At 43.2% G+C, this 17,808-nt stretch overlaps 1 protein-coding gene across 1 annotated transcript in view; it reads right to left on the reverse strand.

The window, feature by feature from the left end:
* Positions 1-263: 263 nt before the first annotated feature.
* LOC122551992 (carboxypeptidase O-like) overlaps positions 264-17,808 on the reverse strand; it is a 46,601-nt gene continuing 29,056 nt past the window's right edge. Inside the window, exons 9-11 of the mRNA XM_043694554.2 lie at positions 9,279-9,481; positions 6,504-6,588; positions 264-678 (exon numbers count right to left, since the gene is read on the reverse strand). Coding sequence (XP_043550489.2) covers positions 407-678; positions 6,504-6,588; positions 9,279-9,481 — 560 coding nt within the window. The 3' untranslated portion in view covers positions 264-406. The remainder of the gene's footprint in view (positions 679-6,503; positions 6,589-9,278; positions 9,482-17,808) is intronic.

Below are 17,808 nucleotides of genomic sequence, written 5' to 3' on the forward strand. Positions count from 1 at the left end.
CCTGTGAGGTGGGATTTGAAAGTGTCACTGAGCCCCATCTGACAGCTGTGATTGTAATATTGGTTTAGTACTATCCAACAGGTTGATGCTGGGACGACAGAAACTAACTCCCACCCCACTTCATCAAATCCTATCATCATTTCCTTCTATTCCTTCTTCTGTCATAAACATCACTTGCTTTCCAGGAAATAGATAAACCCCAAAAATTCCATGTTCCACATTCTGAGCACTCCCTATGTTAAAAAAAAACAAGGGTTCTCCTGAATTCTCCACTGGATTTATTTGTGAGTATCTTATATTTTTATGGCTATTGGTTTCCAGAAGATCATTGTTTTTTCTATCGATCCTAGCTAAGCCCTTCATTATTTAGAGAGGTCCATCAGGTTATCTGTCAGCCCTCTCTTTCCTACGGCAAATTCACAAAGTACAAGCTTAATAAGCACGGGGTCAGAACACCCGACCAGAGAGCAACAATGGTCGGAGAGGAGTTCGGGAAATGTTTGTTATGTACGTGCTCGATGATGGTCGTCACAGCAGCCATGGTTTCCTCACAGGTTGGCTGGATCTGATCCTCTGGGAGCAGGAACTGGTAGGTCCCATTGTCTCGGAGCTCAAAGGTATAGGAAAAGTCAATCCCGACCTCCCCTGCCCAGTCCCGTGAGGAGCCAGACGAATAATCTGAAAGGGGAGATGTTTCAATACATGAGCTGACCGGATGTACCATCCTCCATTGATTAAACACCAACTTATACAACCTCCTTTAATGAGTACCATAAATCCAAAGACAGCACCTGCCTAGGCCCCAAACTCTGGAACAAAAGCAAACATTGCTGGAAAAAAAACTCAACAAGTCTGGCAGCTTCTGTGGAGAGAAAGCAGAGTTAAATTTTCCCATCCTCAGAACGCTGAATCTGAAATGTTAACTCTGCCCTCTCTCCACATATGCTGCCAGACTTGCTGAGCTTTTCCAGCAATTTGTTTCTGGTTTTCAGCATCCGCTGTTCATTTTTTTTTTGTTATTTAGTCCAAACTCTGGAAGCTCTCTCTCCCAACACTCGTTTCCCCTCTAGATCACGCTCCCCCTTTAAGTTGACGATTAAAACCTCGGGTTTTTTTGACCAAGTGTTTCACCTCTGTTCTGACATAATCTTTGAGGTCCCATGTTAAATTACCACCTTTCTGAAAACTGCCTTGGAACCAGGGCCATGAAGAGAAGTCTTGGGTCCTGGTTCTTCTCCAGTTTCCAGGTCCCCTTATCCCACCCTTCTTCTTTTACCCCTTGACATACCATCTGGTCTGTGCTCATTCTTTCCAAGAGAAATCCAGTCAGTCCTACCCTCTCCAAGATGTGCAAATTGTGTGGATTGGCCATGCTAAGTTGCCCATAGTGCCTAGGGATGTGCAGTTGGGTAGATTAGCCATACAAGGTTACAAGCATAGGGTAAGGTCTGGGTGGGATGTTCTTCAGAGGGTTGGTGGGGACTCAATGGGCTGAATGGCTTGCTTCCACACTGTAGGGATCCTAAAATTCTCTCCTCACCACAGTCCCACCCATTCTTTCCTTTTTTTTTATCTCAAAGTATTTATCCATAAAGCCATCAAATCTCCTCAGGCTTCTTGGCTTTAAACCCTAGGTACTTGTACCTAAAATGGCGTCATAAGAGGCAGACATTGTAAAAGCTTTTCACTGTTCTTCAACAATGGCGTGCACGTGAAAGTGAAAGGGTATTCCATATTCAAGCCAACCCAGCTTCTCTGCACTTGCTCATCCCTACTCAATTTCTAGTCAATTCCTTCTGTGACCTTAACAAAGCCTTTGGCACCTCCTGGTCAAAGCATTGAATATTTTCTTTTGTCTGAAGGGTCCTCATCAAAATCCTCAATCGTTGTCAATCTTCCATTGAAATTTAAAGCACAATACACATTAATTTTTTATACATGCACTTTTATATACAAAAGCTATCACCACAAACACACCTTCTGAATTGATGAAGTTAGAGTTAAAGTGGTTGTATCGCATAGTCGCAGTGGAATATTTAAATCAGATACTTACTGCCCTTTTCACTGTATTGCATTTTGTGGTCTCAGATTTAAATCGAACAATGTGCTAATGTTCATTACAATAGCATCCACTGGACTTTCCCATATAGTAGCTCCTGAACGTTTGTAGTGTTAAGGAAGCAATCCACATTCATTTGTAACTAGTTATTTACCTGAGTGATCTCTCAATCCCAGTGAGCAGTTTGTTATTTTTTTTGTCAGGTTTGAAATTGTTCTTTCCTTTTTGTACAAAGTTAAAAATCACACAACACCAGGTTATAGTCCAACAGGTTTAATTGGAAGCGCACTAACTTTCGGAGCGACGCTCCTTCATCAGGTGATAGTCGAGGGCTCAATCCTAACACAGAATTTATAGCAAAAATTTGCAGTGTGATGTAATTGAAATTATATATTGAAAAATTAATTGTCTGTTAAGCCTTTCATCTGTTAGAATACAGTGATAGTTTTGTTTCTTTCATGTGTAAATCACAAAACCTTTTTTTAAAAAGTTGCATTTTCAGGTTAGCTGTTAACAATGGGTGATAACTAGACAATATGTTGAAGGTGTTAGCCTCCTGTGTTCTCTGTCTATGCCATGATGTTTAGATTGATTCTAATCTAAAAAGTGAGATAACGGAGTTTTACATGAATTCATGCAGTTTTTGAGCTCAGAGTTCTACATGAATGCATGTAGTTTTTGAGCAAAGTATAATGTAACCCTGCAAGTACAAATTCACCCCACAAAATATATGTGTGCAGGTCAGTCTTTGTCTGTGTGTGTCTGTCTGGGTTGGGGGTTTTGAGTGTGAGAAAGTGTACGTGTGTGCGTAGTGAGTGCAGAGTGTCTTAAGTCTGTGAGAGAGTGCATGTGTGAGTGTGGGAGTGTGTGTGTCTGTAAGGGTGTGTGGGTGTCTGTGTGCGCATCTGTGTATATGTGTGTCCGTGTGTATGTGTGTATAGGAGTGCCTCTGTGTGTGTGTGTGTGTGTAGGAATATCTGTGTGTGTGTATAGTGCAATGGTGATCACCTGTAATGTGACATGAACCCAAGGTCCCGGTTGAGGCCCTCCCTATGGGTACCGAACTTAGCTATCAGCCTCTACGCGCCCTCATCCCACGTACTTCATGTGTAGGTGACTTTTACTGCCTTCCAAAGGTACACAAAGCCAACACACCAGGCTGTCCCATCATGTTGGGCAATGGGACCCTATGTGAGAATCTCTCCAGCTATGTTGAAGGCATCTTGAAACCTATTGTTCAGGGGCTCCCCAGTTTTTGTCGCAATACTACGGATTTCTTACAGAAACTCAGCACCCATGGACCAGTCGAAATGGGAACATTCCTCGTCACAATGGACGTTTCCACACTCTGCACCAGCATCCCCCACAATAATGGCATCGCGGCAACAGCCTCAGTACTCAACACCAACAACTGCCAATCTCCAAACACCATCCTACAACTCATCCGCTTTATCCTCGATCACAACGTCTTCACCTTTGACAATCAGTTCTTCATCCAGACACACGGATCAGCCATGGGGACCAAGTTTGCACCCCAATATGCCAACATTTTTATGTACAGGTTCGAACAAGATTTCTTCTCTATGCAGGATCTCCAACCAACATTATACACCAGGTATATTGATGACATTTTCTTCCTCTGGACCCATGGTGAGGAGTCACTGATAAAACTACACAGTGACATCAACAAGTTTCATTCCACCATCAAACTCACCATGGACTACTCTCAACTATCGGTCTCATTCTTGGACACATGCATCTCCATCAAGGATGGACGCCTCAGCACCTCACTCTACCACAAACCTACAGACAACCTCACAATGCTACACTTCTCCAGCTTCCACCCAAAACATATTAAAGCAGCCATCCCCTATGGACAAGTCCTATGTGTACACTGGATCTGCTCAGATGAGGAGGAACGTGCCGGGCATCTGGAAGTTCTCAGGGATGCCCTCACAAGAACGTGGTACGATGCCCAACTCATTAACCGCTAGTTCCGACGTGCCACAGCCAGGAACTGTAATGATCTCCTCAGGGGACAGACAGGGGCTGCAACCAACAGGGTACCCTTCGTTGTTCAGTATTTCCCAGGGGCTGAAAAACTACACCATGTTCTGCGTGACCTGCAACACATTATCAATGAGGATGAGCACCTCACCAAGACCTTCCCCACACCTCCACTGCTTGCCTTTAAACAACCACCAAACCTCAAACAGATCATTGTTCGTAGCAAACTGCCCGGCTCTCAGGACAACTCCATACAACTCTGCACGGTGGACGCCGCAAGACGTGTCAGATTGTGGACATAGATACCACCATTACGCATGGGAACACCTCCCACCTTGTACATGGCAGGTACTCCTGTGACTCAGCCAACGTTGTCTATCTTATACGTTGCAGGCAAGGATGCCCTCAGGCATGGTACATTGGGGAAACCGAGCAAAGGCTACGGCAACGGATGAACGGGCACCGCACAATAATCAACAGACAGGAGTGTTCCCTCCCAGTTGGGGAACACTTCAGTGGTCCAGGACATTCGACCTCGGACCTTCGGGTGACCATCCTCCAAGATGGACTTCGGGACAGGTAGCAGAGGAAAGTGGCCGAGCAGAGGCTGATAGCTAAGTTCGGTACCCATAGGGAGGGCCTCAACCGGGACCTTGGGTTCATGTCATATTACAGGTGATCACCATTGCACTATACACACACACAGATACTCCTAAACACACACACAGAGGCACTCCTATACACACATACACACGGACACACATATACACAGATGCGCACACAGACACCCACACACACCCTTACAGACACAGACACTCCCACACTCACACATACACCCCCTTACAGACTTAAGACACTCTGCACTCACTACACACACACATACACTTTCTCACACTCACAACTCTCAACCCAGACAGACACACACACACAGACAAAGACTGACATGCACACATATATTTTGTGGGGTGAATTTGTACTTGCAGGGTTACATTGTACTTTGCTCAAAAACTGCATGCATTCATGTAAAACTCCGTTATCTCACTTTTTAGATTAGAATCAATCTAAACATCATGGCATAGACAGAGAACACAGGAGGCTAACACCTTCAACATATTGTCTAGCTATCACCCATTGTTAACAGCTAACCCGAGAATGCAACTTTTTAAAAAAAGGTTTTGTGATTTACACATGAAAGAAGCGAAACTATCACTGTATTCTAACAGATGAAAGGCTTAACAGACAATCAATTTTTCAATATATAATTTCAGTTACATCACACTGTAAATTTTTGCTATAAATTCTGTGTGTTAGGATTGAGCCCTCGACTATCACCTGATGAAGGAGCGACGCTCCGAAAGCTAGTGTGCTTCCAATTAAACCTGTTGGACTATAACCTGGTGTTGTGTGATTTTTAACTTTGTACACCCCAATCTAAGATCGACATCTCCAAATCATTCCTTTTTGTAGTTTCCCTTTTACGCTCTTCCCTCCTCTTGAGGTTCTCTCTGTCTCTCTCTCTCTCTCTCTCTCCCCCCCCCAAATATCTTCTGCATTCTTCCAATCTCCATGTTGCGTGCCTCACTCACCACCCTTGTGCCCCCCCCAGTCTCCACCCCCTCTGCCTCCCCATCTATATGCCACTCCTGCCTCTCCCAGGCCCCTTGTGAACCCCTTCTTCACCCAGGACCCCCGTCTCTCCCCAGCCCTTTTGCAGTTCCTTGTCTCATCTCAGTCCCTGTGTTCTGTGTGTCACCCCACCATCTCCCTTGTGGCCCTAACCCCCCAGCACACTCAATCTTGACTCATGGCCTGTGATCTAATCCTCAAGGCCTCATGTTTGGCCTCATCTTCAGCACCCCAGTTCTCAGTCTCCATTTCCTGGTCTCTCCCTTGGTATAACAATCCCAGCCTTCCCCACCTAACTAACCACCCCACGAGCATTTAGAGATCATAATTCTTTACTGCCTTTCACATCTCATCTTTGCTTTCTCTTTTTACAATTTTCTTTTCTATTAAATGTACACAGTGGACTTTGCTTCACTGCCTGGTTTAGATTTGCCAGGTATTATCACCTCACGTTACAGCTTTCCTTAATGCACAACACTGCATTCTTAAAGTTCTGAACATTTTATAACCTGACTAGATGTCTTTGGTGCCCCATTAGTATTTGCTGAACTATTTGCACTTCCCTCAAGAGTTTTCAAATGAATAATCATTTCAATCTGGGGCTTGCCTTGAAGGGGGAGTTCACCCTTCTAAATGATATTGACCATTGTAATGCAAAACAGCTCTTTCCTTTGTGATAAAATAAGCAGAATTGCTTTGTAGTTCAGCTTCAGAGAAGCTTATATTGGGAGAGTCTCTAGATCTGAACTGATCAAAGTGAGATGCACACGGAGCAAACAGCCAGGTCAATAGGATAAATGGTGAAACCTACAGAGGATCCAGGAGGAAGGCCCCACTTTGAACTTGGTCCCATGTTTCCGTTCCAAAGCATCAGCTGCTTTTTCTCCAACTCTCATCTGCAAAATAACAGGACAGCGTTGCTCAAGCAGGAGGCCCTTGCAGAGAAGAACTCGAGAATTCAGAACAAGCTCAGCTCTGGTCAATATACAGTCTCAGGGGAAGGCATCTCCAGTTCTATTGTGAACTGATCGTGCATGTTTACAACAATGATTTGAACCACTTTCCCTTTTCTCTCCCGTTGAGACCTCTCTTATCCATGCAGGGCTCCTTCTTTTCGACACAGGTACTAATGCAAGAAACTCTCTTCTCACAAAAGAAGGTAGACAGGGTGGTTAACAAGGCATTTAGCACACATGCGCTCATCGCCCAAACATTTGAGTATATGAGTTGCAATGTCATATTGAGGTTATGCAGAACATTGGTGAGTCCTCTTCTGGAATACTGTGTGCAGTTCTAGTTGCCCTTTTATAGGAAAGATGCTATTAAACTGGAAAGATTTACTATACTTACTATACTACAGTTGCTGGGACTGGAGGGTTTGAGATATAAAAATAGACAGGAAATACTGGGACTTTTTTCCCTGGAGTGTAGGAGGTTGAGGGGTGACATTGTAGAGATTTATAAAATCATGAGGGGCACAGACAAGATGGATGGCAAGGGTCTTTTCCCTTGGATGAGGGAGTTCAAAACTAGGGGGCATATTTTTAAGGTGAGAGGAGAATGATTGAAAACGGACACGAGGGGCAACTTTTTTTACACAGAGAGTGGTTTGTGTGTGGAATGAACTGCCAGAGAAATTAATGGATTTGGGTACAGTTACAACATCTAAAAGACATTTGGATAAGTTCATGAATAGGAAAGGTTTGGAGGGATATGGACCAATCGCAGTCAGGTGGGACTAGTTTAGATTGGGAACATGGTTGGCATGGACTGGTTGGACCAAAGAATCGGTTTCTTGTGCTGTATGACTCTATTATTTTATGACTCTATTACCTGCAGTTCAATTGTGAGTGTGAGTCCTGCAGCTAGGTGGAAGAAGCCTTTCTTGATATGACTGGGTCTTTGCAATGTTGGCACAACTTTGTGAATGGCACATGAAAGCAGCAAGGTCTGACCCTGGCAGTGAAAGTGTTCATGCAATTCAGGAATGGTCCCTGCTAGTCATGTAAGAGAAGGGCTGGATTTGGAACATGGGTACCCCGGATTTCCTTCTGGGACCTGGACATACAAGCCCACCTCCCACTATCCCTTCCCTAAAGAAAACCAGCCCACAGGAAAAACTAGTGAAACAGCAATTGAAAACTCTCCTGCCAGGATCTCCTTCAGTCCCATGACTTTGCTGATTGGCTCCCAAAGAGGTGATCAGATCCTGGCTTGCATATTGGAAGGCATTGGAGATAGTGAGAATTGCAGATCCTGCAGAGTCAGAGTGGGTAACGAGTGGAGCTGGAAAAAGCACAGCAGGTCAGACAGCATCAGAGGAGGAGTTGACATTTCAGGTCGGAACCTTTCATCAGCACTCATGAAACATTGACTCCCCTCCTTCTCTGATGCCGTCTGACTTGCTGTGCTTTTTCAGGCTCCATTCTTTACCCACTATTGAAGGGCATTCCCTACCAGCTCTGGTGAGTGGCCTGGCAAACAGCAATTTAACATTGCAGATCAGGGATGAAGCAAAGTGAGTATGTTGCCTCCATTTCAGTTTAACTGTTCCCCCTTTTCCCAAAGCACACATACCCCTGCAATCACCAACTCACTGCTGGTCTACCTCAACCTGAATCAAGTCCTATATCTCCAAATACTTGCTATCTGGAGATAGGGTGAAATAAAATGATTTACTGCTTCTCTCATTCCCTGTGTTTTGGTCATCAGATGTTTCAATGAACAAAGAGTTGCAAATGGTCACAGTCTAACTCTTTTTGAAGCCTTGGTCCCTGATCCCGGATTGTTTTCAAGAAGATTTAAAATGATCCTGGAAATGGGTCACTAGATGGTTTTAAAATGGACAGTTTTTGTAAATGATCCAATATGGATTGTAATCATAATCTGCTTTGGACTAGATACTGAGTGAGCTTGTGTCCCATCTCTCAATACAACACAAATTGTCTAAGTGATTGACTGTCAGTCACTATATCTGAATGGAGCTGAAGATCAAAAAGTGCTAGTCATAGCTCAACATTGTGGGCTCAAAGACCTGGATGGGTAATCTCTGCTGACACCTCAGTGCAGTGTGAGACAGGCAACGTCTTTCAGGTGAGCTGTGGACCTGAGGACCCACCTGTCCCGAAAGTTTTGGTCAGCATTCATCCCTCAACCCACTTCACCAGAACAAATGACCTGCTGGTTAATGTTTTGCCTTTTGTTGGATCCCAATCAGTTACCTTATTTCCTGCAGTTGTGATTACACTTTCAAAAGCACATCACTGGCTGTAAAGCACTTTCAGGTATCTGGAGGTCAGAGTAGATTCTACACATATGCAAGTCATTTTATTTCTTATTATGAATGTACTCATTTATTATATGACATAGGAGCCTACATTAAACTATGTGTTAACTCAGCCCTCAATCTGCATTACAGTTTGGAATATCCATCATTCCCAGGGTTTGATGGTTTCTGGACTATGCTGATTACAAATAAGGTTCCTTTGTCCCAGATAATCTGATGCCTAATCTACAGAGCAACTGGGTAGTTGCAAAATCCAAAGTTTAGACTGCCAATCCGCGCTGCCTAATGAAAAGGTCTCACCATTTCCTCGTGGTTGTTGGCTGTTGTGTTTGTGTACCCATAGGGGGTAAGAATCAGCTGTCCGTAGGAGTGAATGGTCAGGTAGCACAAAATATCATGTAGATGGTCCTGGAGAAAAGTAGCAACTGCAACAGTCTCTGGTTCAGACTCTGGTGCTGAGCCGCAGTGGGTGTTCGAGCAGCAGTTTCTTGAAGCGCCAATACCTGAAGCAAAGAATGAAATACACAGTTTCAAAGGAAAGCATAAATCGATGTATCCATCCCTTGGTTTCTCTTATTCTGGCCAATGCTGTCCCCAGAACTTTCACCGTGAACCATTGCCCCTCAGCGGCTGAGGTCACAAGTTGTGCAATTTTCTCCATGTGAACCTCTCTGCATCATTCTGGTTCGTGAAGAAGCTCCTTAAAAGCTGCCTGTTCAAGCCAGCCATTATACACCTGTCCTGACATCTCTTTGGGTACCAAGTGTCATGTGAACATTGCTCTATAAAGCTCTTTGGGATGCTTTACCACATTAAAATGTCTTGTGAATGGAAGTTCCTGTTGCGTGACTCTTTGATGTGAATAAACAAGGACCACAGCTTCTATTTCACTTTGCTTCCCTGTAGGGATGGAGTGAGGATTCTGGAAGGGGGCTGGCTTGTATTTGTAAAGGAAGGGGTCAGCAGTACTGGGAGAATGCAGTGTTTTGCTTTCATTCCAGATCCCTTCTTATCATTGATAGGGGTGCTCATCTACCTGAAGGAGTTCAGCACATTCAAGAAGGCAGCTCATCGCCCATCTCTTCAGAATGAGCAATAAATGAGCCCAACCAGTGACACCTGCATTCCCTTATACAGATAAACAAACAAGAGCATCTGCAGGACGGGTGGCAGTCTAAATTTTGGATTTTGCAACTACCCAGTCGCTCTGTAGATTATCTGGGACAAAGGAACCTTATTTGCAGACAGCATAGTCCAGAAACCATCAAACCCTGGGAATGATGGATATTCCAAACTATAATGCAGATTGAGGGACGAGTTAACACAAAGTGTAATGTAGGCTCCTATGTCATATAATAAATTGGTACATTCATAATAATTCAGAGTGAACTTTCTTGGAACAACATCCCACGTTCCCTGTCGGAGAACAGGACCAGTGTGAAGTATTTCTAACACCACATGGACTTTCTAATGGAATTGAATGCCAGCTCAGTTTTATCGCATCATGGGGATTTTGTCAAATGGAGACAGCACCAACTCTAGCTCAACTGAGTTGGCCTATATTTTCTCGGCCTATATTTTCTATTTGGGATTAGGACTAAAGGCAATGGGTTGTGGGCCAAGTGCAGACAGGTAGAGGTCTATAAATCATGGAGGGGCATGCACAGGGTATATAGACAAGGTCTTTTCCCTGCAGTGGGGGAGTCCAGAAATAAAGGGCATAGCTTAGGGTTAGAGAGGGAAAATTTAAAAGGGACCCTAGGGGCAACTTTTTTCACATAGAGGGTGGTCCGTGTATGGAATAAGCTTTCAGAGGAAATGGTGGAGGCTGGTACAATTACAACATTTAAAAAGCATCTTAATGGTATAAGAATAGGAAGGGATAGCAAGTGTTGGCAAATGGGATGAGATTGGTTTATGAAATCTGGTCGGCATGGACGAGTTGGACCGAAGTGAATGTTTCCATGCTGTACATCTCTATTACTCTATTTAAGTTTAGGATTATGGTCGGCATGGACTGGTTGGACCAAAGGGTCTGTTTCTGTGCTGACTGATTCTTTGACTCTGTGACTATGACTCCAGACATCTGGATCAAATTTGAACCCAACTGAGAACCTTGTCAAGAGTAATCACCTAACACAAGTTTGCCAAGCTATAATTATTGGGCAGAGGATGTTAAATCAAGGTGAGAGTTCTCCTAGGTCTAGAGGGCCAGAGAGAGGTCCTCCAATGATAACTGATTGGCAGTGCCAACATCTGAACTGGCATCTGCCAGTGCCTACACCGAGAGAGAGAGGGAAGAGGCCACCTCCCAACAGGGGTTCCTCTAAAGATTAGGTTAAAAGAAAACTTATTTGAAACGGCCACAGCTGCCAGGCTGTGATCATGGAGAGGGGTCCATGATTTTAGAGCCTTGGCAAGTGGACAACATCGAGGTAAGTCCCTAAAGAGATGATTCACTGACTGTACCTAACACAATCCCACCAGGAGGTTGCTACCACTGACTGACCATGAATCAGCCTCAGTGTGGGGGTCCATTTGCGATGGGGGTGGGAGAAGGGTCTTAATTGTCCCTAATTGCCTCAATTGAGAGGGTAACCTCTCCTCCCCAGACCGAGTTTTCCTGAAAATTAAACTGAGAAACACTAGCCAATGCTGTGGAATTCCTGGCCCGCTGATCTCCAATCTGGTCTCAATCAGCTTTCGGATTTCCTCCCTCTACAATAAAGCAAAGGTCTAAAATAAAGCAAAGGACTGCAGATGCTGAAGATCTGAAACAAAAGCATAAATTGCTGGAGAAACCCAACAGGTCTGGTAGTATCTGTGCAGAGAAAGCAAAGTTAACTTTTCGAGTTCCAGTGACCCTCCTTCATTACAGTTTCTGTCAGACTTGCTGAGTTTCTCCAGCAATTTATATTTTTTTGTTTCAGATTTTTGGCACCTGCAGTCCTTATGGAGAAGAGGCACTCGAGTTGAAATGTTACATCTGGTTTCTGTGGAGGAGGAAGTGCTAGATGTGATTGCTTGGGCCCCTTGCTGAGATATTTGTATCATCGATAGTCACAGGTGAGGTGCCGGAAGACTGGGGGTTGGCTAACATAGTCCCACTATTTAAGAAGGGTGATAAGGACAAGCCTGGGAATTATAGACCGGTGAGCCTGACATCGATGGTGGGCAAGTTGTTGGAGGGAATCCTGAGGGACAGGATGTACATGTATTTGGAAAGGCGAGGATTGATTAGGGATAGTCAACATGGCTTTGTGGTGGGAAGTCATGTCTCACAAGCTTGAGTTTTTTGAAGAAGTAACAAAGAGGATTGATGAGGGCAGAGCAGTAGATGTGATCTATATGAACTTCAGTAAGGCATCCGACAAGGTTCCCCATGGGAGACTGGTCAGCAAGGTTAGATCTCCTGGGATACAGGAAGAACTAGCCAATTAGATACAGAACTGGCTTGAAGGTAGAAGACAGAGAGTGGTGGTGGAGGGTTGTTTTTCAGATTGGAGACCTGTGAACAGTGGAGTGCCACAAGGATCGGTGCTGAGTCCACTACGTTTCATCATTTATATGACTGATTGAGATGTGAGCATAAGAGGTATAGTTAGTAAGTTTGCAGATGACAACAAAATTAGAGGTGTAGTGGACAGCAAAGAAGGTTACCTCAGATTACAGTGGGATCTTGATCAAATGGGCCAATGGACTGAGGAGTGGCAGATGGAGTTTAATTCAGATAAATGCGAGATGCTGCATTTTGGGAAAGCAAATCTTAACAGGACTTATGCACTTAATGGTGAAGTCCGAGGGAATGTTGCTGAACAAAGAGACCTTGGAGTGCAGGTTCATAGCTCCTTGAAAGTAGAATCGCAGGTAGATAGGACAGTGAAGAAGGCGTTTGGTATGCTTTCCTTTATTGGTCAGAGTATAGAGTACAGGAGTTGGGAGGTCATGTTGCGGCTGTACAGGACATTGGTTAGGCCTCTGTTGGAATATTGCGTGCAATTCTGGTCTCCTTCCTATCGGAAAGATGTTGTGAAACTTGGAAGGGTTCAGAAAAGATTTACAAGGATGTTGCCAGGGTTGGAGGATTTGAGCTATAGGGAGAGGTTGAATAGGCTGGGGCTGTTTTCCCTGGAGTTTTGGAGGGTGATGGTGACCTTATAGAGGTTTATAAAATCATGAGGGGCATGGATAGGATAGATAGACAAAGTCTTTTCTTTGGGGTGGGGGAGTCCAGAACTAGAGGGCATAGGTTTAGGGTGAGAGGGGAAAGATATAAAAGAGACCTAAGGGACAACTTTTTCACACATAGGGTGGTACATGTATGGAACGAGCTGCCAGAGGATGTGGTGGACACTAGTACAATTACAGCATTTAAAAGGGGTCTGGATGGATACATGAATAGGAAGGGTTTGGAGGGATATGGGTCAGGTGCTGGCAGGTGGGACTAGATTGGGTTGGGATATCTGGTCGGCATGGACGGGTTGGACGGAAGGGTTTGTTTCAGTGCTGTACATCTGTATGTCTCTATAACCTGCTGAGTTTTTGTTTCTGCCCTGACAGTCTGTTGGGCTTAAAGCCATTCCCCACATCATAGCCACTAGATGGAGGCAGTGTACCATACATATTTAACACCAAGCACACACAACTGAAACATTCAGCTGAAGAGTACAAAGTACAGCCTGGGGTTTCCCGAAGTGACTGAGACAGTCCAGTTTATGCTATTAAAGCTGACTTGATGTGTCTGCCTGGTGCAGGTCCTCTATTTGGAGGAAGACTTGTACAATCACTGGAAGAGGCCAGCTAATTGATTGTACAATCTGTGAAGCGAGCTCAGCAAGATTATGATTCCATGTGCAAATAGCGCGCTAATTAAAAATTCAACACAACCAATTCACCAGAAAGAACAATGAGCGATGTATGTGCTGAAAGATAAACACCCTGTTGTTTTTGCACTGCCTCACACTGACAAATTCTAACCTCTCACTGCTCCACTGTCCCATTCTGACTTAAAATTCTGAAATACTAAGCAGCCACAATCAGAACTGGATAAACAGGAAGAAAATAGCCAAGTACACTCAGAGCACTGGATCAGCAAATATCTTTACAGATATTTTACTTCAGAGCGTTTCTGTAGATATTAAATAGGTAATGTTACATTGCTCGATTGGAGCGGAGCTGAATAAATACTGGAGGTTGAAGCGTGGAAGTCAACCTAGTGTGTAAGACAATCCTATTTTTCTTGGTGCCAAAAATTATGTTTTGGCCCACATTTGGCTTTTAGGTCAGCCCCCCTCCCTTCTTTCTCTGGTGAGAAATGCTGTTTCTCACATTAACCATCAGCTTCAATTTTCCACTTTCTAAATGGATTCTTTACAAGTATAAATATATATTTTACTCACTTTATAAATCAGCGCACGGAATCAAGCAGGCTTTGTCACCAAGATTCTGCGCAGGGGTTTAAAGACAAGGAAGAACGTGCAAGGAAAAGGATGAACTGAAATGCATCCTTGACTTGTTTCAAAGTAAAAGTCATATCATTTGCTATCCACTTCCCAAAGTCTGATGGAATTCTCCCCACTTGCCTGGGTGGGTGCAGCTCCAAAAACACTCAAGAAACTCAACACCATTCAGGTCAGCGCAGTTGCAAGCATCCACTCTCTCCATCACCAACACTCAGTAGCAACGGTGTGTGCTATCTGCAAGAATTCACCAAAGATCCTTAGGCAATGCTTTCCAAACACATGACCACTTCCATCTAGAAAGACAGGTGCAGCAGATATGTGGGAACACCACCACCTTCAAATTCCCCTCCAAGTCACTCACCATCCTGACTTGGAAGTATATCGTTGTTCCTTCACTGTCACTGGGTCAAAATCCTGGAATTCCCTCCTGAAGGGCATTGCGGGTCTAGCTATAGCAGCGGTTCCAGAAGGCAGCTTACTGCCACCTTCTCAAAGGCAACCTGGAATGGGTAATAAATGCTGGCCAGCCAGTGACACCCACATTCTAATTAAAAACAAATCACCAAACAATGGTGTTGCACTTTAGGAATTCAGTGTTCCTGCAAAATTGGTGAGAGAATAGAAGAAACCTGTCCAAAGGAGGATTCCCAAGACCAATTCCTTCATAAGAATACAGACCAACCACTTCTCTGATCTTGAGAAGAACAGATAGGGATGCATCTTTGAAAATTGTCCCTTTGTCAGCATAAGTGCAATGCCAATATTCACATTTGAGTGGGCCCAATCAACTCCTACGTCCAGTGAAGATTTCAGACCAATGCATAGCTGGTGCAGCCAGAAAGTCTGCTGAAGACCAAAATTGTTTTAAGACTACCAACGAACCTCCAATTGACCAATGTTTAGCAATTCATCATCAGACAGCGGCATAAACAACAAGTGCCCATTACGTCATATCAGCAAACTGGGTGGCTCAGAATCCTGGAATTCCCTCCAGAATAGCATTGTAGGTCAACTTACAACAAATAGACTGCAGAGATTCACGGAAGCAGCTCACCATTGCCTTCTCAAGGGCAACTAGGGATGGACAACAAAATGGTGCCAAGCCAGTGAAGCCCACATCTCACAATTGAATAACAGAAGAATAAAGAAACACCCATGAGTAGGCCCAGAAAACAAACTGTGGAGTGGAAAGGATTGAAAGCAGTTCTACTGAAAACCACAGGCATAAATCTTATGGGAAAGGTATCTTTAATAGCATATATTTTATAGTTTGGATTTCAAATGTAACATTTGGGCATGAGTCTGCATTTGTGAACTAATTGGTTCAGTATTTCTGGAACTATAATTTTTTAAACCAGTTTATGCCTCCTGGCATATTGATGCAAGTTTATTTATAATGTAGGGTTTAATGATAAGCGAGAGAAAGCTTTGAATAAAATTAACTTACTTATGGGATTGGAACAAGCAAGAATCAATCTCAGCCTTGAAAAATGAGGAAATTGGAAAAGTTTGGGGAATTTTGAAGGCAATTTGGGTGAAATCAAATGCCAGCATAGCCTCTTCCAGAAAAAGGAGATTATTCAGATCAGTTAAGAAATAAGTTACTTCAATGCAAGAGTGTATTTTGCGAAAGGTCCAGATCAGGAATGTTCAGAATTTTGCAGGTTGTTCAGGGCTGAGAAAGTTTAAGCTCTTGTTTACGTGAATATTCACTCACAGCTCACAGGGAAGGATCTGAGAAAAAACAGTTAAAGCAAATCATGGACAAGGAAGGATGATTTTCTTTGGTTTTTGAATAACTCTAAAATGATGGGCATTGGGGAATAGATAGGATTTTCTTTTGTCTTATGTTTCAAATTCTTTTAAATTCTGCTGTACTTGGATAGCTTGGATTGTTTTTATTTTAGTTTTCATTTGTGTGACAAATCAAATTATTTTCAAAACTATATCTGCAGCCTGCGTGCTTATGTTTCAGTCAGAGATAGCCACATTAAATTTAAAACTGAATATGATCGATGAAGCCAGATTTCATTCTGGGATCAGTCTAATCAGCATTAACTGGGATGATAACAGAAATCAAGGTTCAGGCCTGCAACAAAATTAAAAACTACAGTCATTTTCAAACATAAAATCAGACTAAAATCCAAATCCAAATGCAGGATGTGTGCACGCCCATAACAACAGTTGGATGGATGAGGATAAAGTGAAGAAATGGATCCATTGTGTGGTACATATGTAAGAATGCAGCTATCAGTGTGTGGTACGATCCGGTTCCTTGGAACCAATGATATCAAGAAATGCCTATGAAGAAATAACATTTATATAACAGTTATATCAGTCAGTTTTAATACTGTAGTTCAATCTTTGATTGTGAACTTAACAGGCTATTCAAGGATTATGTTTGAGCCAGTTCGAATCGCTGGATGGTTGATGGAGATAAAGGTTTCACAAAGAATGGAACCATTTGCATTGCCTCAACTTGATCATCATCAAATTTAACCATGTTATTAGCACACAAACTGCAATCAGATCATTCAGAAAAAGAGAAACATGTAATTTAGAGAATGGAGAATAGGATGATTTGGAGGTTCATCAATGTCTTATTAGGAGAGGTTGAGTAGGTTGAACATATACTCATTGAAGTTTTGAAGAATGAGAGAAGACCTTATTGAAACATACAAGGCTCTTAGGGGACTTGACATGGGTACAGGTTGTTTGCTCTTGTGACTGAGTCTAGGATCAGTGGACATTATCTCAGAGTAAGGGGTCACCCATTTAAAACAGAGATAAGTAGGAATTTCTTCTCTCTAAAGGTAGTGAATCTGTGGAATTCTTTGCTGAAGAGACCTGTAGAAGCTATGTAGCTAATTATGTTCAAGGCTGAGGGAGATTGTTAATCAGTAAGAGAATCAAGGTATGGTGGGAAAAGGCAGGAAAGTGTAATTGAGGATTATTAGATCTGCCTTAATCTCATGGAATGGCAGAACAGACTCAATTGGCTAAACAACCAACTTCTGCTCCTCCATCTTATGATTGGTTGTGAAGGGATGATTCTGAAACTGAAAGCACCAAATCTGTTCCAGAGTGGGATTGATATGATGATGCCACAGCTAATGCAACTCAGAATGCAGAGACTTTTGTCAGATGCTGAATTCAATTAATTTTTTACAAGTTTTGACTGTGGGTAAAATTAATTCATTCAACAGGAGCATGTCATATTAATTCAGTTTGAATTGCCCGTATATTTGTTTAGCATTTCAAAATGATAACCATCTCCCACTCCATGCCCCGTGCCCGAGGTTCTCATTTTATACTTAAACTTGACCCCAGTTTGTGAAAGGGTTTTTAAAAGATTCAAATAGGTTAAC

The sequence above is a fragment of the Chiloscyllium plagiosum genome, unplaced genomic scaffold (genome assembly GCF_037043375.1).
Source record: "Chiloscyllium plagiosum isolate Xiang-an unplaced genomic scaffold, Cpla_swu_hap1 HiC_scaffold_7, whole genome shotgun sequence".
NCBI classification, from domain to species: Eukaryota; Metazoa; Chordata; class Chondrichthyes; order Orectolobiformes; family Hemiscylliidae; genus Chiloscyllium; species Chiloscyllium plagiosum.